The sequence below is a fragment of the Danio aesculapii genome, chromosome 14, assembly GCF_903798145.1.
Source record: "Danio aesculapii chromosome 14, fDanAes4.1, whole genome shotgun sequence".
NCBI lineage: Eukaryota > Metazoa > Chordata > Actinopteri > Cypriniformes > Danionidae > Danio > Danio aesculapii.
Genome location: NC_079448.1, coordinates 47,404,188 through 47,430,663, shown reverse-complemented (window position 1 = coordinate 47,430,663; position 26,476 = coordinate 47,404,188). Strand labels below are relative to the sequence as shown.

At 34.4% G+C, this 26,476-nt stretch overlaps 1 protein-coding gene across 1 annotated transcript; it reads right to left on the bottom strand.

Moving 5' to 3' along the window:
• Window positions 1–462: 462 nt before the first annotated feature.
• On the bottom strand, window positions 463–26,476 carry sfxn5b (sideroflexin 5b). The gene is made up of 14 exons (XM_056472713.1): window positions 26,350–26,476; window positions 18,906–18,974; window positions 16,449–16,526; window positions 16,349–16,375; window positions 16,215–16,269; window positions 12,917–12,942; window positions 12,582–12,635; window positions 9,283–9,339; window positions 8,983–9,048; window positions 6,960–7,050; window positions 4,059–4,174; window positions 3,782–3,867; window positions 976–1,093; window positions 463–826 (listed from the first exon to the last, which is right to left on the bottom strand). Exons 1-14 carry the CDS (start codon window positions 26,404–26,406, stop codon window positions 749–751), a joined length of 978 nt encoding a protein of 325 aa, XP_056328688.1. The 5' UTR covers window positions 26,407–26,476; the 3' UTR covers window positions 463–748.

The following is a 26,476-nucleotide window of genomic DNA, read 5'->3' as shown; positions in this document are numbered from 1 at the left end:
AAACCTTAATTTTTAACTTTTCAGCCATAATTTCTGCTTTTTTATCTCATTATTTTGACTTTACAAATCATAATTTTGACAGTAAATCAGAATTTAGACTGTCATAATGTTGACTTTTTTATCTCATAATTTCAATTTGCTATGTGATAATTTTTATGTGAGACTTTTTATCTAGTTATTCCAAATTTTATAAATAATATAAATGTTTTTTAATCTCATACCAACTTTATAAATCATAATTTTGACAAGTCAGAATTTTAACTTTTTCTATCTCAATTTCAATTTGCTAAATCATATTTTTTAACAATTTAAGTGTCATAATTTGAACTTTTTGTCTCATAATTTTGACTTTTGAAAGTAAATCAGAATTTAGACTTTAAGTCATAATTTCATTTGTAAAAATCTCATTATTTTGAGTCATACTCTGGACCATTTATCTCATAAATCCAAGTTGCTATAATCTGGACCATTTATCTCATAAATCCAACTTGCTAATAATAATTTTGACTATTTAAGGCAAGATTGTTTTTTCTTACCTGTCCACTTCCATATCATTGACTGTACATCGGTTGTACCCTTAATATTGCTGTGCATTGTAGGATTGATTGAACGCCCACTATGGTTTCAAACACCACTACAAATGGCTGCTCTCTCAAACAGTGCACTATTTAAGGGTATAGGTGTTGATTTCAGACACAGCCACTGTTTGCACCGTCGTCTGCAGCTGATTAAACTCCTCTCGTCTTCATCACAGGCCCTTGTTGTAAGTCAGAACCTTGCAATCTGTTGCCATGGCGATTTCCGGCTCAAGGTGAGACGCCTCGATCTGAGGAGCAAAGAATGATTAGGAAGCTAAATATTTCTCATGCAGAGCACACACGAAGGAGAAGATTAATGGCAAGAGGTGGACGGGCGAAATGAAAGGCGCCGCATCGAGTGTTTGCTGTAGAAGAGATGCAGGATTTGCTGCAGTACCTCTGACATCTGAGGGAAGAGGCTGATGGCCAGCGGCAAGGACAAACCAAAGACCAGAAGACAAACCAGGCTGTGCACGGGCAGCATCAGCCTGCGACGAGCCTGCATTAGAGGAAGCCTGATGGAGGACAGTAAGACTCCAGATCAGCAGATGTTTGCTGTTATTTACTATGGCAAAATATTTGCTGATGGCAGGAGCTTTTTTTTGTAAAAGTTAACAATATATGCAAAATGTAACCTTTATCTACTTAATGTAAAATTAAATAAGAAAAAAGAATTTTTGTAAAATCAGCAAATGTTTATTGTTATTTACTATGGTAAAGTACACTCACCGGCCACTTTATTAGGTACACCTGTCCAACTGCTTGTTAACGCAAATTTCTAACCAGCCAATCACATGGCAGCAACTCAATGCATTTAGGCATGTAGACATGGTCAAGACGATCTGCTGCAGTTCAAATCGAGCATCAGAATGGGGAAGAAAGGTGATTGAAGTGACTTTGAACGTGTCATAATTGTTGGTGCCAGACAGGCTGGTCTGAGTATTTCAGAAACTGCTGATCTACTGGGACTTTCACGCACAACCATCTCTAGGGTTTACAGAGAATGGTCCGAAAAAGAGAAAATATCCAGTGAGCGGCAGTTCTGTGGGCGCAAATGCCTTGTTGATGCCAGAGGTCAGAGGAGAATGGCCAGACTGGTTCGAGCTGATAGAAAGGCAACAGTAACTCAAATAACCACCCATTACAACCAAGATATGCAGAAGAGCATCTCTAAATGCACAACGCGGATGGGCTGCAACCGGGTCCCACTCCTGTCAGCTAAGCACAAGAAACTGAGGCCACAGGCTCACCAAAATTGCACAATAGAAGATTGGAAAAACGTTGCCTGTTTTGATGAGTCTCGATTTCTGCTGCTACATTTGGATGGTAGGGTCAGAATTTGGCATCAACTCCACGAAGGTATGGATCCATCCGGCCTTGTATCAACGGTTCAGGCTGGTGGTGGTGGTGTAATGGTATGGGGAATATTTTCTTGGCACACTTTGGGGCCATTAGCACTAATAGAGCATCGTGTCAACACCACAGCCTACCTGAGTATTGTTGCTGACCATGTCCATCCCTTCATGACCACAGTGTACCCATATTCTGATGGCTACTTCCAGCAGGATAACGCACCATGTCATAAAGCGCGAATCATCTCTGATTGGTTTCCTGAACATCACAAAAAGTTCACTGTACTCAAATGGCCTCCACGGTCACCAGATCTCAGTGCAATAGAGAATTGGGATGTGGTGGAATGGGAGATTCACATCACGGATGTGCAGCCGACAAATCTGCAGCAACTCTGTGAAGCTATCATGTCAATGTGGAGCAAAATCTCTAATGAATATTTCCAGTATCTTGTTGAATCTATGCCACGAAGGATTAAGGCAGTTCTGAAGGCAAAGAGGGGTCCAACCTGGTACTAGTAAGGTGTACCTAATAAAGTGGCCAGTAATTGTGTTTTGCACTCCCCATAATCATTACACTATTTAATAATGCACACTTAATACAGCACATAATCACTGCACTATTTGTAAATGTATGATATACAGACCTACATATCTATTTGTAATTCCTGTTTATTGCAAATAACCTGTATATTATCCAAAATCAAACAAAAAGTGCTTCAGGGGTAATTAATGCGTTGGTGCTGTTCGGATAAGGGATTCATAAAGATAAACAATAAAATCATCAGTCCAAGGCACTTGAAAAGCAAGTGAAAAAAATGAAAAAGCCTTTATTAACATGGCTATTCTTCAGGTGCTGTTTTTAAAGAATAGCCATGTTAATATAGGCTGTTTCATTTTTTAAATCACTTTTATATTTATAATCAAGTGGTTTATACTTGTTTTTTCATATTGGTGCATCCCTAATAAATGCAATTTTTAACGGTTGGCATCTCAAATCTTACTATATGATAAATTCAATTTATGCGTTTAGCAAAAATGTTTTCAGATGTTCATTTGTAGACAAAATTTGGTGGAATTACCCTGATTTTAATCCACAACTAATTAAAAATGCTCTAAGTTACTATATATATTCATTCATTAATTTTCCTTCGGCTTAGTCCCTTATTCATCAAAGGTTGCCACAGCGGAATGAACCGGCAACAATTCCAGAATATGTTTTAAGCAGTGGATGCCCTTCCAGCCGCAACCCAGTACTGGGAAACACCTATACACTCACGCATTCACACACTCTACGACCGATTTTGTTCATCCAATTAACCTGCACCTCATGTCTTTGGACTGTGGGGGAAACCGGAGCACCCAGAGGAAACCCACACCAACAAGCGGAGAACATGCAAACTCCACACAGAAACGTCAACAGACCCAGCCGAGGCTCGAACCAGCGACCTTCTTGCTGTGAGGCAACAGCCCTACCTACTGCGCCACCGCGTCACCCCAAAGCAGTAATTCCTATTAAATAATTCCTCAAGAGGAAATTTTATTTCTTTTAGTTTCGCTGGAATGAAAGAATAAAAATAAATGATAAGGTCAATATTATTATTAGCCCCCTAAAAAATTTAAAATGTCCCTTTAATATCCAAAATAACTAGTGAAATAGTGTACACTGTCATCATGGCACAAAAGAAATTATTCATATGAAATTGGTTATTAAAATGATGTTTAAAAATCAGAGATTAAACAGCACTTGGGAAATACTTGGAAACTATCAAATTAAAATTTGATATACAATTTTTTATATAATAATCAATTCCTTAATATATGCAACTGTGTCAACAAAAAGTAACTTCCTACTTTTCCAAGAAGGCCATTATTATTGGTGGAAGCACAAAGATTGGCAGCGGTAGAGCAACTCGTGTCAGTGCCGTCTCTATCAGTGCCTGAGGAAAAAGACATAAACAAAAACACTAAATGATTTTATGACACAAACAAAACAAAATAAAACACATCATACAGTAGTTTGTAGGAGTACGAATAAACCTCAACATGATGATTAGCTTTACTTTTGTGCATCTGGAAATCAGATATCACATTAATAAACATCAACAAAATAAAGTGAAGAGACACGCACATGTTTGGCAGCAATCCGAGAGGATCCCACGACATTTCCATTGCTGTCCAACACGTCGATTCCCTCCGACAGCTCATTGTGTCTCATTAGAGCCACATTGCAGATGTTTGCACTGGCTGAAAATAACAACCCATACATAGATATTAATAGTGAACTTGCTAACTAAAACTATGACATCCAGTGTCTGTAAGATCTTGATAGCACTGCATGAATAAGCGAAAATATCCGGATGTAAACTCAGATCTTTCATTGTTATTTTAGTGTCACTGACTATTGTAGCAAATATTAACTGTTTGAATTCTTTTTGGGGCGTCACGGTGGCACAGTGGGTAGCACTGTCGCCTCACAGCAAGAAGGTTGCTGGTTCGAGCCTCAGATGGGTCAGTTGGCATTTCTGTGTGGTTGCATGTTCTCCCCGTGTTGGTGTGCGTTTCCTCCGGGTGCTCCGGTTTCCCCCACAGTCCAAAGACATGCGCTATAGGTGAATTAGATACATGTAAGCTAAATTGTCCGTAGTGTTTAAATGGTGTGTGAATGAGATTGTATGGATGTTTTCCAGTGATGGGTTGCAGCTAGAAGGGCATCCGCTGCTTAAAACATATGCTGGATAAGTTGTTGGTTCATTCAGCTGTGGCGAACCCATATTAAAAAAAGGATTCATTAATTAAAGTTACATTTTTTTAAGGAAAACTGATAAATATTTCCTTTATTTGGTGAAATAAAACAGCTAAAAATGTAAAATATAAAGCATATTCACAGCACAAACATCAAAATGCTTTTTATTATATTTTATTTCAAGAGTTCACACTTAGATATTGCTTGATGCTATTACTAGGTTTGGCATGCTGTCCTGGGAGAGAACCCTGAGCTCGGAGATAATTGAACCTAGGGCTACTGCCTGGTCAATGAGCATGTAAGGGGGTCTGAGATCCGATAGGACTTGAAAGCTCCCCCTGGTAAAGGAGGAAAGGGGGAGATGGGGTCGAAGGTGGGGATTCTTCCAAGGTGAAGAAGTAAGGTGAAATCGGTTTATTTACTGTAGGCCTGGATCATATTGCTGATTATGCATGAGAGACCAGCCGTGATCAATCATATCACGTACTCCTGCTGAAATTAGTTTAAAGACTTCACTTAAAGGGATAGTTCACCCAAAACAAACAACTCTCCCATCATTTACATTCTCTCCACTAGCTCCAAAGCAGTTTGAGTTTCTGCCTGTTGAACACAAAAGAAGATATTCTGAAGAATGTTGAAAATCGGTACTAATTGACAACCATAGTAGGACAAAAAAAAAAACAAACAATGGAAATCAATGGCTATAGGTTGAGCATTAGTCTAAATATCTTTTTTGTAATAAAAGTATTATTAATAATAATAATGTTAATAATAATTTTTTATTTGATACTGTATTTTTAGACCAACTAATATAACAACTGTAAACAATCCATACAATTCCTTCATGTTGTCCCAACACAAAACAATTTCAACATTGTTACAAATGTAAGTGGATTGAAAAAAAATAACTTATTTTTATGATTTTAACTTATACATTAATTTTCCTTCGGCTTAGTATCTATTTCAAATGTCGCCACAGCGGAATGAACCGCCAACTATTCCAGCATACCTTTCACGCAGTGGATGGCCTTTTAAACCTCTATTTCTGATCAAATGCAGTGGTGGAAAGAGTCCTGAAAAATCATACACAAGTTTAAGTACCATTACTTGCCAAAAAATGTAGTGCAAGTCGAGTAAAAAAATCTGTTGTAAATATTATTGAAAGTATGAGTAAAAAGTAGCCCTTTCAACTGTACTAAAGAGTAGTCAGTGTGTGTGTAAACGTAACATTCTGTAGTGCACTTAGTTATTGTCCAGCCGGCACAAATCGTCATAGGACGTTATTATTAGGTTAGATTTAGGTTTTAGATTTTAGGTAAGTCTAGTCAGCGTCTAAGAACAATGTTATTTACATGTCCAATAATGACATCAAATGACGTTGATTTTAGGTTGTGTTAAAAAGTGACCAAAATCCAACATCTTAAACCAATGTCATATTGACATCAAATACTGACATTTATTCCTCAGATATATGACAACCAAAATCCAACTTCTGATAGACGTCATAGTGCATTAGATGTTGATATTTGGTTGATTTTAGGTTTGACATTAATGTCGGCCTGACGTTGAGTTCTAATGTCAACCTGATTTTCATTTCCAAACAAAATGCAACATCCCCACGACGTTCGGGTAAAACGTCAATCTGACGTCATGTTGATGTCGTGTGCCTGTTGGCTATTTAAGGCTATTTGGTCATCATACAGTAAACATCCATCATCTTCTGATCAGTGACATGCATCTAAACAGTCTCTGGGTCATTGCATGTAAGGATTTTGGACATCTTCATGGAAACTTTTAATGCTTCCAAACAGTTTGCTGCAATTATAAACCACCCATGTCTTAAGGTAGTTCACTATGATGAGATTTACCTTCTATGTGTGATTTGATTGGACAGGAATCAAAGGATTGATTTTTCTAATCCCCATAGACAAGAAAAATAAAGTAGTGACTGCAGGTTGAAGGAAAGTAGTAGAGTAAAAGTACCGATACAGCACTAAAAATGCACTCAAGGGAAAGTAAAAGAACACATTTTTAAAACTGCTTAGTAAATTACAATTTCTGAGAAAAACTAGTCAATTACAGTAATTTGAGTATTTGTAATTAGTTACTTGACACCCCTGATCAAATATAGACTTATTGTACATAAGTGACTGAGAGACATTTGAATGTAGTGACTGTAAGTGTTATGCTTTCACACAGTCAGCAGGTGGAGCTTCATTCAGTTTAGCACTAAAGACTCTGCTGAATCCAGAGAAATACTGTACACCAATCTGTATCTGTACACACCGACAGCTGGGAAGGGGATAAACCTCTGTATGAAGAGTCTGGTGGCAGGGTTAAACTTGCTGGATTTCTGGATCAGTACATTCAGACCCACCTACAGTAGGACAGAAGGAGAATTTACATATACAAGTAAAACAAGACAACCACACATTAAAAATACTACAGTCATGTATATCCAATATTGTAGTGTTTTTAAACCATGCCAATTTAAATTACTTGAATTAACCAGTTATGGTATTTTTATTTATATTCAAATGACTTAATATTTTAGTTTTCTACAATTATGGGCTATTTTATACTACAATACATCACATTTTACTGTAGTAAAAGCTAAGATATACTACAGTATTTATTACAGTTTATCAGTTTGCTATAGTTAATACTGCAGTATGCTAGAGTTGTAAATACTATATGTATAATATAATACTTCACCGCAGAACTGTTCAAAAACGCTATATCATTTATTATAAAATACAGTTTTTTTCATGTGGGTCGGTTTATGAATTTTATAATCAAAAATAAGCAATATGTTTATATTTATAAATATTTTTTAAATCGCAACAATAGTTTATCGTGACACATGTTTTGTGATAATTTCATATAGTGATCTCCAGCCCCAGTAAACACCTTCTGCATAATATGTGACCCTGTACTACAATACTGCGTTTATACATAATCTATATTTCTATATAATCTATACTTCTATTTATTTATATAAGAGCTTTTTTTGCACATTACACATTTATGGACAAGACACTTTGTTAGAAACACTTCTATGTCTTCTATGCTTTTTATTTGTAAAGCTAAGCTTATTTTATATTTTGTTCTGTATAACTGCTGTATATTCTCTATATCTAAAGTTCGAAATATTTTACATTTGTTATATTTAGCTTATTTTCTATGGCTGTAACTTTTATTGTATGTTTTTACTTATTTACTTATTGATATATATGTACTGTATATACAGTTGAAGTCAGAATTATTAGCCCCCCTGAATTATTAACCCCCGTTTATTTTTTCCACAATTTCTGTTTAACAGAGAGAAGATTTCCTCAACACATTTCTAAACATAATAGTTTTGATAACTCATTTCTAATAACTGATTTATTTTATCTTTGCCATGATGACAGTAAATAATATTTGACTAGATATTTTTAAGACACTTCTACACAGTCTAAAGTGACATTTAAAGGCTTAACTAGGTTAATTAGGTTAACTAGGCAGGTTAGGGTAATTAGGCAAGTTATTGTTTAACGATGGTTTGTCTGTAGACTATCAAAAAAAATATATAGCTTAAAGGGGCTAATAAATTTGCCCTTAAAATGGTTTATAAAAATTAAAAACTGCTTTTATTCTAGCTGAAATAAAACAAATAAGACTTTCTCCAGAAGAAAAAATATTATCAGACATACTGTGAAAATTTCCTTGCTCTGTTAAACATCATTTGGGAAATATTTAAAAAAAGAAACTTCTGACTTCAACTGTGTATAGTTTTTTTGCTTAAGGGTCACGGGTGGTTATACAAGCATTTCACTGCACATTGTACTGTGTATGACTGTGTATGTGACAAAAACATTTTGAATTTGAGCTGAATAAATAAGATTTCCATTGATTGAGATTGAGTACAATTTTTGGCTAAGATACAACTATTTGAAAATCTGAGATTCTGAGGGTGCAAAAAACAGTCAAAATATTGAGGAAATCACTGCTGAAGTTGTCTAAATTAAGTGCTTAGCAATGCATATTAGTGCTGTAATAGATATGTAATATGTACTGTAATATATTTACAGTAAGAACAGCTGTCTACATGGAAGATGATCCTTACTTAATATTCAAATGACTTTTGACATAGAAGAAAAAATGATAGATTTGATCCATACAATGACTTTTAGGCTATTCCTACTCATGCAACTTACAGTAAGATTATGTTTTTGTCTTATTCAGAATGAGGTAAATAACAAGATTACTGTGAGCGCACCCATAAACACTAACATTAAAAATAAAATCAAAACCAACAATGACTTACGGCAATAGAAACAGCGCTGGTCACGGCTCCCACGTATCCCTGAATAAACTTTGAGGTTGGCGTTGGCTAAAGATGACATTGTGAAGGGGACAAAACAATGAAGTTTCAGGTGCTGGAAAAGCTGTGCAATGAAAAACACTGCAGATGTGGATGCAGAACAGCCGTCTGGCCCTCAGGACACAACGATGGTCATTCAGATGGAATCGAGAAGAAAGAAACGCTTCACTGAATGACCATCTGCAACTGCACTGACAGAGTTCAAGCTTGAAACGCTGACCTGGATTGAAAGTCAAAGCGTACCTTTGTGGCGTTGCGGTTGGCGTAGTTCACACACGCATTGTGACTCTGGTTCAGCCACTGCAGGAGAGAAATTCAGGGTCAGATTCAGACTTTTTGATTGAAATTTTAATGTTAATGTGTCATTTTCTGTGAAGACACTCTTCTGGAGAAGTCACATTCACTTTAATGTTTCACCAATGACAAACCCATTTGAATCCAAGAGTTAATTTTCTAGATTCAGTATTTTTACTTCTTTACCGTGCTTAAGTACTGTACACAGATACATCAGAGTACTTTTATTTTAGAAAGACTTTTGCTTCACTATATTCCAAACCAAAATCACACATCATTTTATATATATATATATATATATATATATATATATATATATATATATATATATATATATATATATATATATATATATATATTTGCACAAGTGCTGGGCAAAGATTATTTACAATTAATCGCATCCAAAATAAAAGTATAATGTATAATTTTTGGTTTCAAAATGGAAAAATTAATAAACGGCTAGTTTATGTCAAATTTGAACCTTCTCACGAACATAAATAATTAGTTTTTCCCAAATATTTCTTTTTGTTTTCGTCAAATTTTGTTCTTACACGCAAAATGAAATTGCCATAAAACCAAAACGAATAAACAGCTTTAAAATGTGTTCTCAGTGTGGGCGGGAATTATACACGCTCCCTCTCCGCTGATTGGTCAGCCAAACATCAAACTGTGCCGTCACGTTCCCGTTTATTCATTCATTCATTTTCCTTTCAGCTTAGTCCCTTTATTAAACTGGGAAATGAACCGCCAACTTATCCAGCATATGTTTTATGCAGCAGATGCCCTTCCAGCTGCAACCCATCTCTGGGAAACGTTCCCGTTTAATAACTAGAAAATTATCGATTTTTGAAATATTATGATATTTATTCGGTAATGATCTTTTGGTTATTATTCTGAAATGCAGGATATACTGGCAAGTTAAAAGCTCTGTTGTTTCAGTGATTAGAAGTAATAATTTGTGCTGCCATTTTGCAAATCATTGTTACATTAAATGTGCATGAAGTAAGTACTGGGTACCTCATTTGACCTTACCTGTTGTACTCTGCAAATGACTGACAGTGAGAAAAACTTTACAAAAGTACAAAAAGCAACATACAGTATGACCAACCTCTGGGTAATCTTTAATAGTCATTATAACATAAAATAGGAAGAGCTTTCTCAGCTAAGAACAGATAAAATCCCAGAAATAACACTTGGAATAATAAAGCCAGAGAGATTAAGAGCATTTTTACAGTATTTATTTACTTAAAACAAATGTCTTTTGATGAGGTTTATATTTTTTCCATTGACTTTAAATTTAGCTTTAAATATAACATTCTTGTTAATTATTTAATCAGAATAATAAAGAGTTGATGTTTGGTCAACCAATCAGCGGAGAGGGGGTGTGTATAATTCCCGCCCACACAGAGAACAAATTTGGGTTTTATGGCATTTTCATTTTGTGTAAAAACAAAATGTGATGAAAAAAAAAATTAATTAATTGAAAAAAAACTACTTTTTTTATGTTTGTGAGAAGGTTCAAATTTGGCACAAACAAACCGTTTGTTCGTTTTTCCGTTTGAAATATACATATATATTATATATCAAAATATAAATAAACAAATTCTCAAATATATATGCATGCTTGTGTGTATTTATAGATACATTCAAAAATATACCTAGAACACACACATATATAATAAAACAAACTATTTATTTTGGATGCGATTAATCGTGATTCATTTTTGCCCAGCACTTTATATATATATATATATATATATATATACACACACACACACACACACACACACAGTGTAAGTCAGGATTATTGGCCCCCTTTGAGTTTTTAATTTTTTAAAAATATTTCCCAAATAAGGTTTAACAGAGCAAGGAATTTTTCACAGTATGTCCAATAATATTTTTTCCTCTGGAGAAAGTCTTATTTGTTTTATTTCGGCTAAAAAATCTGGAAGTTTTAAAGTCAAAATTATTGGCCCCTTTAAGCAATTTTTTTTTTCGATAGTCTACAGAACAAACCATCAGTATACAGTAACTTGCCTAATTACCCTAACCTGCCTAGTTACCGTAATTAACTTAGTTAAGCCTTTAAATGTCACTTTAAGCTGTATAGAGGTGTCTTGAAAATAATTTGGTCAAATATTATTTACTGTCATCATGACAAAGATAAAATAAATCAGTTATTAGAAATGAGTTATTAAAACTATTATGTTTAGAAATTGGGGATAAAAACAAACAGGGGGGCTAATAATTCTAATAACTTCACCTATGTATATATGTAACTGGCGAAATTTGATTCTTAAATGAGCTGACTCAGTTCAGTTAACCTGTTTTATTTACTTTCCTGAAATTACTTTGCAAACCGCACTGATCTGATTGCATCTGTTCTAGAGTGAACAACTCATTGATTCAAATGATCCAATCAGAGTGAGTGTCCAGTTAACGATTCACTGATTCAAATGATCAAAGCAAATATACAGTTAAAGGCATACCATTTACTCTTTTAATCTACTTTGATGATTTTCTCTTGTCCCTTAATCTTACCGTCCTTTGTGTTTAACAAAAACTCAGATAGGCTTTGAACAAGTGCAGGATAAGAAATGATCACAGAACTATTTTTTTGGGTGAACTATACCTTTATTGATCCACTGATCCAAATGATCCTGTCAGAGCAAATCTTCAGCGAACGATTCACTGATTTTTGGGGGGGTTGGGGTGAAATTACGGGGTTCCAGGCACAACCCAGTTCTGGGAAACACCCATACACTCTTGGATTCACACACTACAGCCAATTTAGTTAATCCAATTCACCTATAGCACATGTCTTTGGACTGTGGGGGAAACCGGAGCACCCGGAGGAAACCCACAACAACAAGGGGAAAACATGCAAACTCTGCACAGAAATGCAACTGGTCCAGCCTGGACTCAAACCTTCTTGCTTTGAGGCGACAGTGTTAAACCCTGAGCCATTGTGCCATCCATAAAAAACTCATAAAGGCTTCAAACTACATGATGGTGAGTACATTTCAATTTTTGGATAAACTGTCCCTTTAATTGTATTGTTACTGAATCATGTGTGTGTACAGCACTTACAATTCAATTGAGCTGAGTGTATAGTAAGGAAATCCAATTCAATTACTTCAGTCTAATTACGCATTTACAACAGAACGAGAGACTGCTGGGAATGCACAGTCAGCTTTTACGCTTCCCAGCACTGATGAGCTCAAAATGATGGGAACAATTGACTTTACCTGCCAGAAAACAGTGGAGGCCAAAGTCTGGTTAGGAAGGAGAAGACCAACAACCTGCAAGACAATCAACTGCAGATCAGAAGACTGACTAGTAAACAGCACACAGTGATGCACGTTAATAATTCACACTTATCTACAAAAACAAAGCTTTACGACAGACTTTAGAAGCTCAATACAGATTTCAACACGTCTCACGCTCAGAAGACCTGGATGTGTCAATACTGCCTCATGCATAATGATTGGATTCAAGCGTCTTTATCTCATATTTGCTCTTCTGTGTGTGTTTTTGATTTGCACTTTGATCTATTTTTTTAACAAGCAAATGTGAGACTTACGATTGGCGTCCCGAATGGCACATAGCCTGTGAAACAGACACAGATAAGAAGAGGAGCAAAAACAACAAATCACAACTCAGAGATCATCAGAAATAACCTCTACGGCTGTCCTCACTTCATTTGCATCTGCTTGAATATGCATGATGTTCTTTTTTTAATGATATGGTGAGATTGTATTGTTAATTATTTGGCATGAACAATCTGCTGCACACATAAACACGCATGAATAATTGATTTTTTTGGATGGGCAAAAACAGAACCGCATCTATAAGAATGAAACATTCATTCGTTCATTTTCTTTTTGGCTTAGTCCCTTTATTAATCTGGGGTCGCCACAGCGGAATGAACCGCCAACTTATCCAGCACGTTTTTATGCAGCGGATGCCCTTCCAGCCGCAAGCCATCACTTGGAAACATCCGTTCACAGTCATTCACACACATACACTACGGACAATTTAGCTTACCCAATTCACCTATAGCACATGTTTTTGGACTTGTGGGGGAAATTGGAGCACCCGAAGGAAACCCACGCGAACCCACGGGAGAACATACAAACTCCACACAGAAACGCCAACTGACCCAGCCGAGGCTCGAACCAGCGACCTTCTTGCTGTGAGGTGACAGCACTACCTACTGCGCAACTGCGTAGCCCCAGAATGAAACATTAATTTGATCAAAAATATAATATTGTAAAAAACTGTTCAGATTTAAAATGAATGTTTTCTCTTATTATATATTGTAAATGTTTTCTGTTTTCATGAAAACCTTGATAGATTACATGTGTAAGTATATCTGTATATGTATTCTAAACATAATAGTTTTAATAACTCATTTCTAATAACTGATTTATTTCATCTTTGGCATGATGACAGTAAATAATATATGACTAGATATTGTTCAAGACACTTCTATACAGCTTTAAGTCACATTTAAAGACTTAACTAGGTTAATTAGGCAAGTTAGGGTAATTAGGCAAGTCATTGTACACTCTCAGAGAAAAAGGTACATGGTGGTACAAATAAAGGAACAGTTTTGTACCTTTGAAAAAGTTGTACCTTATATGGTACAGAAAAGATCTTATGATACTGTTCTGTAGCTTTTATGGTACAATTGAAGGTACACAATTGTTCTTATAAAAAGGTACATAAGTGTTGGACAACTTCTTCTTTATTACAATATCTGTGAAAATAAATATGACTGGAAAAACAAAGTGATAATATGAATAATTTCCATATTAAAACCAGAATCATCATTTAAAAGCATTTGTTTAAAGAAACTCGCAAACATTAATTATTACGTTTATAATACAAAACAACTGGTAAAACAAAACTATACAGTAGGTATTGTAAACTAAACATTTAAGCATTTTAATAAAAATTTGGTAAGCATTTTCTTATAAATACATTTTCATTATTGATATCTGCACCTTTTGGCGTTTGCTTTCCACCGAGCTGGCAAAAGTCCTGCATATGCAAAGTGTTCATGCTGACATTTTAGTATTGTAAAACTAATCAAACATTGAGCATATCTCATGCATAACTTTTAAGTGATTACAAAGGTATTGTGAGAAAATTGTAGAAAAATGTTTTATATTGTAGATGGGAGAGTGTGTTTCTGAAACATTTTTGTGAAGTGTTGTTAAATGTTTAGCAAAAAACAGATCTTTTGATTTATGTTAAAGTGTTTTTTATTCTTTATTGTAAATGGAAAAGGTGCATTTACACACAAAGAAACTTTTTTAAAAACATAGTTTAATAAATGTTTTTGATGTTTTATATTTACTGAAAATAAATTGACCCATTTTGGATAAAGCAAAATGCCTTTAAATAGTTCTTGAAGGAAGACATTTGACACTGTTAAGGTACAAAGTGTCTTGTCACTGTAGTGGTGCCTTCATGAATCAGATTCCCATGAGGGGACAATCTAATCTTTGTTGTGTAGACAATCTAAAAATATATATTGCTTAAAGGGGCTAATAATATTGACCTTAAAATTGTTTAAAGAAATTAAAAACTGCTTTTATTCTAGAAGAAATAAAACAAGTAAGACTTTCTCCAGAAGAAAAAATATTTTAGGAAATACTGTGAAAAATTCCTCGCTGTGTTATACGTCATTTGGCAAATATTTGATTATTTTTTTATAACTGTGATTATTGTGTTTTAAATTTACTTTGGAAAATAGACAACTTTTTTAACTTTTTAGGTTTTTAATAAGGTGAACTTTGAAGTGATGTATTATTTAATTATTTTATATATATACAGTTGAAGTCAGAATTATTGGCCCCCCATTTAATTCTTTTTACTTTTTTAAATATTTCCCAAATGATGTTGAACAGAGCAAGGAAATTTTCACAGTATTTCTGATAATATTTTTTCTTCTGGAGAAAGTCTTATTTTGGCTAGAATAAAAGCAGTTTTGAATTTTTTATAAATCATTTTAAGGTCAAAATGATTAGCCCCTTTAAGCTATATATTTTTTGATAGTCTACAGAACAAACCATCGTTATACAATAACTTGCCTAATTACCCTAACCTGTCTAGTTAACCTAATTAACCTAGTTAAGCCTTTAAATGTCACTTTAAGCTGTATAGAAGTGTCTTGAAAAAAATTGGTCAAATATTATTTACTGTCATCATGGCAAAGATAAAATCAATCAGTTATTAGAAATGAGTTATTAAAACTATTATGTTTAGAAATGTGTTGATGAAATCTCTTTGTTAAATAGAAATTAGGGAAAAAATAAACAGGGGGGCTAATAATTCTGACTTCAACTGTGTGTGTGTGTGTGTATATATATATATATATATATATATATATATATATATATATATATATATATAGATAGATAGATAGATAGATAGATAGATAGATAGATAGATAGATAGATAGATAGATAGATAGATAGATAGATAGATAGATAGATAGCCAGGATTAGATAATATATGAAATATTAAAAGATTGAAATCTGACATGTTTTATTTCATAAACCACTAATAATCTGTCTTCAATGTTATTTGTATAATTTTTAATTTAATGATAAAAAATGAATGTTGGCGCAATAGCCTAGTGGTTAACACATGTGGTGCAGTAGCACATCAGGGCGTCCTGAGTTCGAATCCTGGCTCGAGGACATTTCCCAACCCTACCCCCCCCCCCCCCCCCCCCCCCCCCCCCAGTCTCTCCAACTTAGCTTCCTGTCTCATTGCTGTCCTATCTAATAAATGCAATAAGGCCAAAAATAAATCTTTAAATAATAATTACAAATGAAGTAGGATGTAAATCTTCAATATGCTCTTACCTGACATGCGAAAAGGCATGAATATTTTTTCCCCGGTGTCAGGGTGAATGATGGCCTGAAAGCAGACGAGTAAGTGACTGTAACACCAGCATTCTTAAAAAAATGACGGCGAACAAAGAGCTCCAACCTCTCACCTGCTTGACCTTCTGAGCGTCCCAGAGCTGAACACAGAACACAGGCCATTATAAAACACTGCAGCACATTTAGCACATACGTGATCCTTCTAAACATCACCTGCTGATCTGTGACTCCTGCGGGAAGATTCCCTCTCTTAAAATCATCCAGGAGTTTCAGACATTCTTTTAAACGACTCTATGAAGGAGAAACACTAAATCAATCAGCATTCATTTCTCAAAGTTTAATTACAGCAAAGAGAATGAAATGTTTTTATGATCAGTGCACACTGAAAATAATATCTGTTAATTAACTGGTTCAGTATTTTGTGGTGTACAAGTGTTTTCAGTTTATTTACGGTTGTGAAATGCATTATGGGATGTTGATCTCTGCTCTGTCCACTTTTGATCTTGAAAATTCAACTCTACAGTTTAACAAAGTGACTTTAATGGACATTTTCATTGTTTGAAATAATATAATGTATAAGAAATAATATATAGTCTGTAAAATAACAGAAAATGTTGTGGAAGTTTTTATACAAGGTTTTTGTCACGTAATATACAACACTAACCCAGACAATATATCACTTTAAACTAATAAAAATGTTCATAAAAGTCACTTTTTCAAAGTTTTCAAGGTTAAAAGTTGTTGGAAAAAGGATCAAGCTCCCATAATGCAATTCAAAAGCATAAATAAATGGCAAAAAATAAAAACATGAATCACAAATTGTGGAAAACTTCTAATTTACAGACATTTTTTTACAATGTAAAATGGTAAAAATGTTCTAAGTTCCTCCACTATCTACAATAATTTCTGAAGGCTTCATGACTTATCCAGTTGTTTGTTTTTACTAAAACATTTTTTTACACATCACAATTTACAGACAATTAAATATTTTACAGCTTGGCATAAAAATGTTGGCTTGTGTGACTTCAAAGTTACAAAATAGACAAAGAGGACAAAATGTTTAATGAAGAAAACGTGTTGCATTTTTATAATTTTTTCACTTTTATTGTTTAAAAATTCATACATTTTAAGCATTTTAACACTTTAAATTACATTTTGTTTACATAATGTCACTGTTTTTGTTGTTTTTAATAAAAAAAACTACAAAACAACATCAGTAAAATAGATTTTTTCTTATATAATAAATGCTAAGCAGTTTTTGTTATGATTTTGATTATTAGTATTATTTTTTATTATATTTTTGTTACTATTACTACTAATACTACAGTCAAATAAGTCAATAACCAGAAATAACATTAATTTAATTTTGTTATTTTAAATATTATTATTTTAAATAGTCATTTATTCATTTTCCTTCAGCTTAGTTCCTTATTTACCAGGGGTCACCACAGCGCAATGAACAGCCAACTATTCCAGCACATGTGTTACCCTGTTTTACATGCCCTTCCAAACACAACCCATTACTGGGAATTAAATAGTTATAGTTTTATTCATTTATTATTATTATTCTGATTGGTCAGTCACAACAGTCCAAGGTATGTTATTTGCAGATAACAACCTCTGAAACTAAAAACACAGGCTCATTAGAGTATTTTTAATCATCTTGACAGTCAGTGAATACGCTCACATCCATATTTAAACACTTGTCGTCTTGCTGCTGTTTTGTGGCTGAATAATACAAAGGTTAGTGTATGCTCCATTCAGTCATGTTCAGTTATGTCAGCTTTGCATTTAATTAAAGAATTAAAAAACTATTACAGCTCAGGACAATGTTTTGAGAAATTAAATTTACTTTTCTTGACATATGTCAGTGTGATACGATTGCTTATTTCCTAATTTAACTGCAGATTTGTTTTTAAAAGGGCTGAAGCAGGCTTTTGACAGAGACAGATTGCAACACACAAGTGTAAGTATCCATGTGTTTTTCTGTGTGTCAGTATTGATTTGTCTGCTTCATATCTACGAAGTACTTTGACCAAAATGAGTGATTTTAGCATACGTCAATAGCTTCCATTGATATTTAAAATTATATTAATATGCACAATTTCAACATCTTGAATGCGCCACCCCTATCAAAGCAATGCATTTCATATACACAGGGGCATAGCGGACATTTTAAAAGTGGGGGGGATGGCGGTATGAGATCATACGTTCATATAATTATTAATCACCTGTTTCTAAATGGTCTGTCTCTAAAATAGAGGGGGATGTATCCCCCCTGTCCACCCTGGTTGCTACGCCCCTGCATATACATATTTAATTTTTTGCCTATTAATATTGACTTAGACATAACTAATATCTGATATCTGTGTTTATAATACTCCTCACTTTAATAATACATTAAAGAGGGATATTTTGTTCACACACATGAAACAATTTCCAATCTGTGTCAGTTATGAGAGTAAAAAAAACAGATTTTTCTGCTTGTCTAGCTTATTACTTCTAAATGATGGTGTTGATATAAAAATATTGCTAACAATGTAAGTTAACCTCAGACAGCATTATAAAACTGAACACAATCAATGATTCATTTGAATCATTTAAGTCCTCTGATTGAGAGCCACTGATTTATTCACATCAATTACAACAACATAAACAAGATTTCTGTACCTCAGTCACAAACAAAGTGGAAGGGTCGATGATGTCAATGAAATGTCTCAACCTGCCGAGAAATGTGCTCTGAGGGGGAAAAAAAAACATTCCTTTATTTTCACAAACTCAGATAAAGCAAAAGACGCAAACGGGACAAACTCGTGACAGCACAAACCACAACACGGCTAAAACCTGATGCCTTGCACCTTATATTATTAGGAGACGCTCTAATTTTAGAGTCAGACTCAAATATTGAAGGACTCTAAAGACGACAAAGGATGGAGCTGCATCAACATTCAGAAATGCGAGCGGTTTTCAGAGCACCAACTGTTTCAGAGGCCCGATGGTGGAGCGTGCCAAGGGTTTATTTGGCAAAGAACACACAGGGTAAAAAAGAGCTTCAATCACACGCATCTGAATGATTTATCCAGGGAAAATACAACAGAAAATGTCACATCTCACTAGACTCTTCAGGCTACAATTAGGACTGTGCAATACGACAATATAAATTGTATGTGTGAAATAAATAGTCTATTTTATCATATTCTGCTCTAGATTGCTCATTTTAGGGCTCCACAATATCGAAAAATAATCGTTATTGTGATAATAGTAAATGCAATGTCCATATCGCAGAAAAGTGCAATGAAATAAATGTATTAAGCATTTGTGTGCTGCATTCATAGGTTGTTTATCCAGCTTGTTCTCACGTAGAAACGTAACTATTTCATGTTTGTAAGTTTAGAGGCTAAATCGTATTAATTCATACAAGTTCAGTCAAATGTAAACGTACGCTTAAAAAAAAAAAAAGGCGTGGCACCAAACCCCACCCCTAAACCCAAGCCTCATTGGGGGATGAGCAAATCGAATAAGAATTAGCCAATTAATCAAAAAGTTATGAATTGCCGTGAGATAGCATTGATTTATCAAATCTGACCAATCAGATAAGGTCTTTACTATCTTGATTCCTGTTCCTCCAGTAGAACCTAGAGCTGAAAACAAATACTAATGCTGGGAGACAAGCGTGGAAAATAAATAAATAAAAATAAAAATCAGAATTTATGGCGAGGTTTTCAATCATTTGTGAGGTTTTTTTAAACTAAATGTTTTTTATGGCGTTTTCTTTTAAAGTTATTTCGTAAGTAATATTATTGCAACACTCAACAACAATACTGCATATTTTCCCAGTATCGTGCAGCCTGAGTTTATTTTGTAATACGTAAGACTTTTTTGTCTTTTGAATAAGAAATCTGCAGGCTTGAAAGTCTAAAGTTTACCTTTTGCTTTTTATTTAGCGACATTTTGTTATTTCTGTAATCATTCGTTTTTATAAAAAGTGCTTTATATATTATTAATATTGATTTTATATTTCTACATTAATCAAACATTTGCCTGCAGGAGTTATATAAGCACATAAAATAATCGGTAACACTTTATTTTAAGGTGTCCCTTTACACAGCACTTACTATATTAATTACAATTAGTTATGCATAATTACATGCAACTAAACCTGTATTCTTATCCTAACCATATAGTAATTTAAGTGTTAACTTAAAGAAAAACACGATTTTATCAGCAATTTAAAAAACACTTATCTATGTAACGATCGCACTAAAATAAATGGGCAATAGACTTTTGTCTGAGCTAATTAAATAAAAAAAATAACTTTACATTTTAAAAGACCACAAATAAAAGAAAACCTTGGCAGAAAGACTGATTCTTATTGGCTGCTGTCATTTTCCTCTCTCGTCTCCCAGCATTAGTATTTATTTTCAGCTCTAGGTTTACCTAACAACAACACCTACTGGAGAGGCAGTAATTAATAAAGATAGTACATCTGATTGGTGCATATATATATATGTACAACAGTTCTGTCTGGTTCTCGAATCTGATTGGCTGATAGATATGCAATATTCCTGTAATAACAGCACTCGTACAGCCTCCTCACCCTTTTTTATTACTCCGCCCACATAGAGTGACAGCAGATCAATAAACTCACTACAGTTTGACAAATATTGCAGCTGTTGGACAACATGATATACTTCTGAGGCTTTTTTAGGCAAGAATGATTAGATTGCAACTGTGTAGTTTATTTATAATGATTGTACGTTGTAGTGCTGTATTTATACCATAGTAATCTGGTAGTGTTTGCTTTGCTTTGGCTTTTTCAGGGTTAATTATTGTGATGGCCCCAATTGCAACAGAGAAATGCTAGAAAATCTCTGTAGACTGATGGCATTTCCTGCTGTTCAGCCTTATAATCTTAAAATGTGAGAATTTTGTGAGCAAAATCACCTGTTTTGTCATCACTTTAGATATTACGCTAGAGAATCATTGAAATACTAGCTCTAAAGTGATGTTGGTGAATGAGCAATGGTTTCTGCTCTTTCTGACCGTCAACTGCAGATGTGAATGAATGGTGAGAGAAAGTACTGTAGTACTGTACTCTAACAAAAGGGATTTTGAGACTCTCTATGTTTAATTTTCTTTTTTAAATACACGATTATGCCATCAAACAGTTGTATAAACGTAATATAACACTCGTAGCAGTGCGATATGGCTGTATATCATAACTGTTGGGTGGCACTAAAGCACTTGGCCTGCTGCCTCGAGCCAATGCACGACTACCACAAGTACCGATATACAGCCATATCGCACTGCTACTTGTGTGATATTACTCATATTTATTCATACATATATATTGCTAAAGATGTTAGGTGACCAAACTGTTATTTTAATGAATATAACTGTTAAATAAAACGGTTTTGTATAAATGCACTACAAATTTATATTGTGAGATGAGTGTTTTTTTCCATGTCGCCCATAAATAGCTTCAATATATGGTGAGGAAAGCAAAAAAAAAAAATCTGCTGATCTGAGTTCGCTCGGCTAATAATGTTATTTCTGGGCTACAGACACTTGCTTCAAAGCTGTAAGCGCACGTCTGCAGGAGAAGACTTGTTAATTATGCATGTGTTTCTGCTCCCCGGAGAATACGCAACACAGTTTGCAGAGATGGAGAAAGATGAAAACATACACCCGTATCCTTCAGCTGCATCGATTTCACCCAAAAACAGCAGCGATAACGAGGAAAATGGTGCACAAAAGTCAAAGGCACCTGCACTGGATTTTGCCCATACAAATATATCATAACAGTGACCATAATAACTCAAGTCAAACATTGCTTCAATAGCCAATCAAAAAATAATAAACCTTAAGCGGACTAAACATTAATCTAAAAAGAAATAAGACTTTCTCCAGAAGAAAGAATAATAGGAAATACTGTGAAATTTCACAGGAGAGCTAATAATTTGGTCTTCAATTGTATACACACTATAAATATAACATATTAGACACATATACAACACAGTTTGCATAGAAAACATACAGCCATATCAGTGAGCATCGATTTCACCTAAAAACAGCAGCGATAACAAGGAAAATGGTCTTGGATTTGGATCATATAACTAAATGATAGCAGTAAATTGCACATCTAATGAATGCACCTTCTTATAAAACTGGCCAAAAGACCCTATTTATTTTTGGTATCTGGGACTAGTTCATCAATAGGGCATGCAGATTTTAATATATTCTCATTTGGGGAGCATCTGGCATGATAATCAATTGAAACTCCTGACTGCACTGAAAGTGTTTTATTTGAATGCATTCAGAGATAATATTTAAAAAGAATCAAAAATGATACTCCACTATACTGCCCTCTATATGGGTTTCTAAGCTGCATAGTAGAGCATTGCACACGAAATGCATATTTAATAATTGTGAACTTGGCTCTGAAGTAAATCCATAGAAAAACATTGAGAACTGACATGCATGTGCTGATTTCAGAGTGCATGTTTGATCACTTAGGGGGGTTTTTCCATATAAAAACGCAAAAATTAAATAAAATGTAAAAAAAGTCTGTTGAAATAAGGTATTGTAGTCATAATATCATACATTTATAATAGCATTCAAAAAAAGTGTAATGCAAATTACTGCAAAAAATGACACAAGAGATTTTAAGTGATCATTGACTGCTAATGCTGTGTATTTTTAAAATTTAACCATTAAACACTATTTTACCCTTTTGCTATTAAGTTCTTTTTAAAGGGCACCTATGGTGAAAAATCTACTTTACAAGCTGTTTGGACAGACATATATGTAGGTATAGTGTAAAAACCGTCATATTAGGGTGAAATAAACACACCCAGTCCTTTTTTTTCAAATTTAACAACATAAAAACAGTGGACAAATTGGAGCGGTTTTCAGATCGACCGCAACTTTGCGTAGGAGTGCGGTTCCCCCCGCCCACCAATATTGATTGACAGCTGCGCACATTAACATGTCTCTGTATTATATAATCATATCATCAAGACAGGACGAGCGCAAAGCAACCGGGAATAAAAGGTCTGTTCAGTTTTCTAGGATCATCAATCATCATCAAACGTGATCAAGAGTGAGTTTCACATGTTTAAAATGTTTTAAAACAGAGCACGTGTGTAAAGTACAGCGATTCACTTCAGATTCACTTCATCAGCACAGCCACATCAGAACAATTATGAAAGAAGACGCTTTAATTCTGGTTTGTGGATGTTAAATCAGGTTTATTTTGTTCATTAACATAACAGATATGCATCCAGAAGTGGAGAATAACCTGTATCATGTCACATATGCGTGCAAACAGAGTGCAAAGCTAAACGGGCACTGTTGCTGTGTGTGTGTCTGCGCTATGTGTGTGTGTTTATAATATTTTTTGTATTTCTAGAATATTTGTAACATTTACAAATCTGTAATATTATTAAATACATTTTTAAACGTATGTTACATAACTCATTTTCATTCATTCATTTTCTTTTCAGCTTAATCCCTTTTTGGCTTAGCCAACTTATCCTTACGCCAACTTACGGACAAATTTAGCTTACCCAATTCACCTGTACCGCATGTCTTTGGACTTGTGAGGGAAACCGGAGCACCCAGAGGAAACTGACGCGAACGTGGGGAGAACATGCAAACTCCACACAGAAATGCCAACTGACCCAGCCAAGACTCGAATCCGCGACCTTCTAGCTGCGAGGCGACAGCACTAACTTCTGCGCCACCGCGTCACTCCATTTTCATTTTTATTAATTCATTTATTAATTTTCTTTTCAGCTTAGTCTTTTTTTAACCTTTATTAACGTGGGGTTTTCACAGTGGAATGAACCGCCAACTTATCCAGCATAAGTTTTACGCAGCGGACGCCCTTCCAGTTGCAACCTATCACTGGGAAACATCCATACATACTCATTCACTACGGACAATTTTAGCTTACCCAATTCACCTATAGTGCATGTTTTTGGACTTGTGGGGAGAAACTGAAGCACCCAGAGGAAACCCACGCCAACACGGGGAGAACATGCTAACTCCACACAGAAATGCCAACTGACCCAGCCGAGACTTGAACCAGCAACCTTCTTGCTGTGAGGTGATTGTGCTGATTGTGTGAACAGTATATAACATTTTAGTTATTCTGCAAGATACTGTTGCGCTTAAAGTGCATTTTAAATGCTTAAGAAGGTTAATTAGATCAACTAAGCAAGTTAGAGTAATTAGGTATTAGTTTAAATTAAAAATATAATAAAATAAATTAAAATAAAATAATAGGAAAATATAAAATAATAGGAATTACTTTGAAATTTCACAGAAGAGCTAATAATAGTATATATTAATATAATTTAAATATACATAAATTGTAAATGTAAAAACAAAAGTGTCCAATGCATCTGTATGCAACAGCTTAAAACCCAGAAAAATCACAATTTGTTTTGCAAATGAGGGACATTTTGGTAATTTTTTATTGTTTTAAGATTTTAAACTGTTTATAAAATTTATTGTATTTAGAATATAGTATCTAGAATATTTGTAACATTTGTAATACATTGTAATACATTTTTAAACAAGTTACATAACTCATTTCTAATAACTAATTCATTTTGTCTTTGCTATGAGGACAGTACATAACATTTTAATTATTTTGCAAAATACTATAGCGCTTAAAGTGCAATTTAAATGCGTATGAAAGTTAATTAGATCAAGTAAGCGTAATTAGGCATTAGTTCAAAATAAAAATATAATAAAATAATCTGAAAATGCTAAATAATAAGAATTACTTTGAAATTTAACAGAAGAGCCAATAATAATATATATTAATATCCTTTAAATATACATAAATTGAATATACACTGTAAAAATGCATGGTTCCACACAATCAGTTTGTGTAGGGACCAGGGGCGTAGCGGACATTTTAAAAGTGGGGGGGGGGGGACGGCTGTATGAGATCATATGATCATATAATTATTAATCACCTGTTTCTAAATGGTCTGTCTCTAAAAGTGAGGGGGACGGATCCCCCCCGGTTGCTACGCCCCTGGTAGGGACAACAAGTAGGAATTAAGTTCATTTATTAGTTTTTACAAATTTAAGTTGATTGAATATAAATTAATTAAGTTGTCCCACAAAAAAACCTCAAGAACTGTGTTGATTAAGCTCATTTTACATAAATAGTTTGAACAAACAGCAAACATCATTTTATGTGTAGGCTGTTTTTGTGGATTAAAAATCATATCAAAAACATAACTTGCATATAATGAAATAAATGACCTTACCACCAGCATTACGATATTTACATTAAATATTCCTGAAATTACTTCAAATGCACGTGTTTAATTACCCAAAAGTTATTCAGAGTCAATATGTAGCTATTGATACCTCATCATGATGTTTGACTGATTGCCTATAGCTATTAAAAGAAAGAAATCTGTCATATGTTGACTCCTCTGAGCATAATTCGGGTGTGAAGGGGTTAATTAGGATGACCGCGGTGTTTCCATGGAGGCAACAGGACTTAAATAGATGGTCATTCATTTGACCGACACGAGATTCGCAGATAACACGATTGAGGAGATCATTATCGCATCCGTCCAGGAGGCAAAAACTTAAATATCTGAGTTAATCAGGTGCACAACCACAACTGATTTAGGAAGGGAAAAAACACAAAACTATAGTCAATTTTTCCCGCAGCTTTACAGAAAAATTATGAACTTTAATAACGTCCCGTGAAATCAGCCCCACGTTAATGCAAAAACAAAAGTGTCCAATGCATCTGTATGCAACAGCTTAAAAACCCAAAACAAACCTGTCCCGCTGGTCTACTGCTATATTTGCATATAAAAAGAAAAGCTATTGGGGATGCATCTGATGATGTTTGAGGGGTTTCTAACATAACGGTGTAACCTTAACTGCATCCACCAATCATAACAATGCAACGAAGACAACCCAACGAAAGAAAAAAAAGCATTATAAACGCGTGACTTTCGCAACACAGAGCATGATTAAAAAGCAAAGGCATCTGCACACATATGTTGTTTATCAACGCCCATCAAAGATGCCCAGACAAAGATGCACTTTAACATCGCGGCAAACTCTTTACCTGCTCGAAACGCGGTTTTCCCAGCAGAAACCGCGGGCAGGACGCAGATTCCGCCATCTCAGCAGCGCAGGAGTGATGTTAAATATTAAAAAGGTCCATGAGACGGAATTTGTAAGAATAGTCAACT

What these genes read in the sequence shown, in the direction of transcription:
- sfxn5b (XM_056472713.1), bottom strand. Translation starts at nt 26,406, where the DNA reads ATGGCGGAATCTGCGTCCTGCCCGCGGTTTCTGCTGGGAAAACCGCGT. An exon ending in CCTCCACTGTTTTCTGGCAG is followed by an intron (nt 9,340 to 12,581) that starts GTAAAGTCAATT and finishes TCTCTCCTGCAG; the next exon opens with TGGCTGAACCAGAGTCACAA. An exon ending in TATCCCCTTCCCAGCTGTCG is followed by an intron (nt 4,175 to 6,959) that starts GTGTGTACAGAT and finishes TGTTATTTTCAG; the next exon opens with CCAGTGCAAACATCTGCAAT.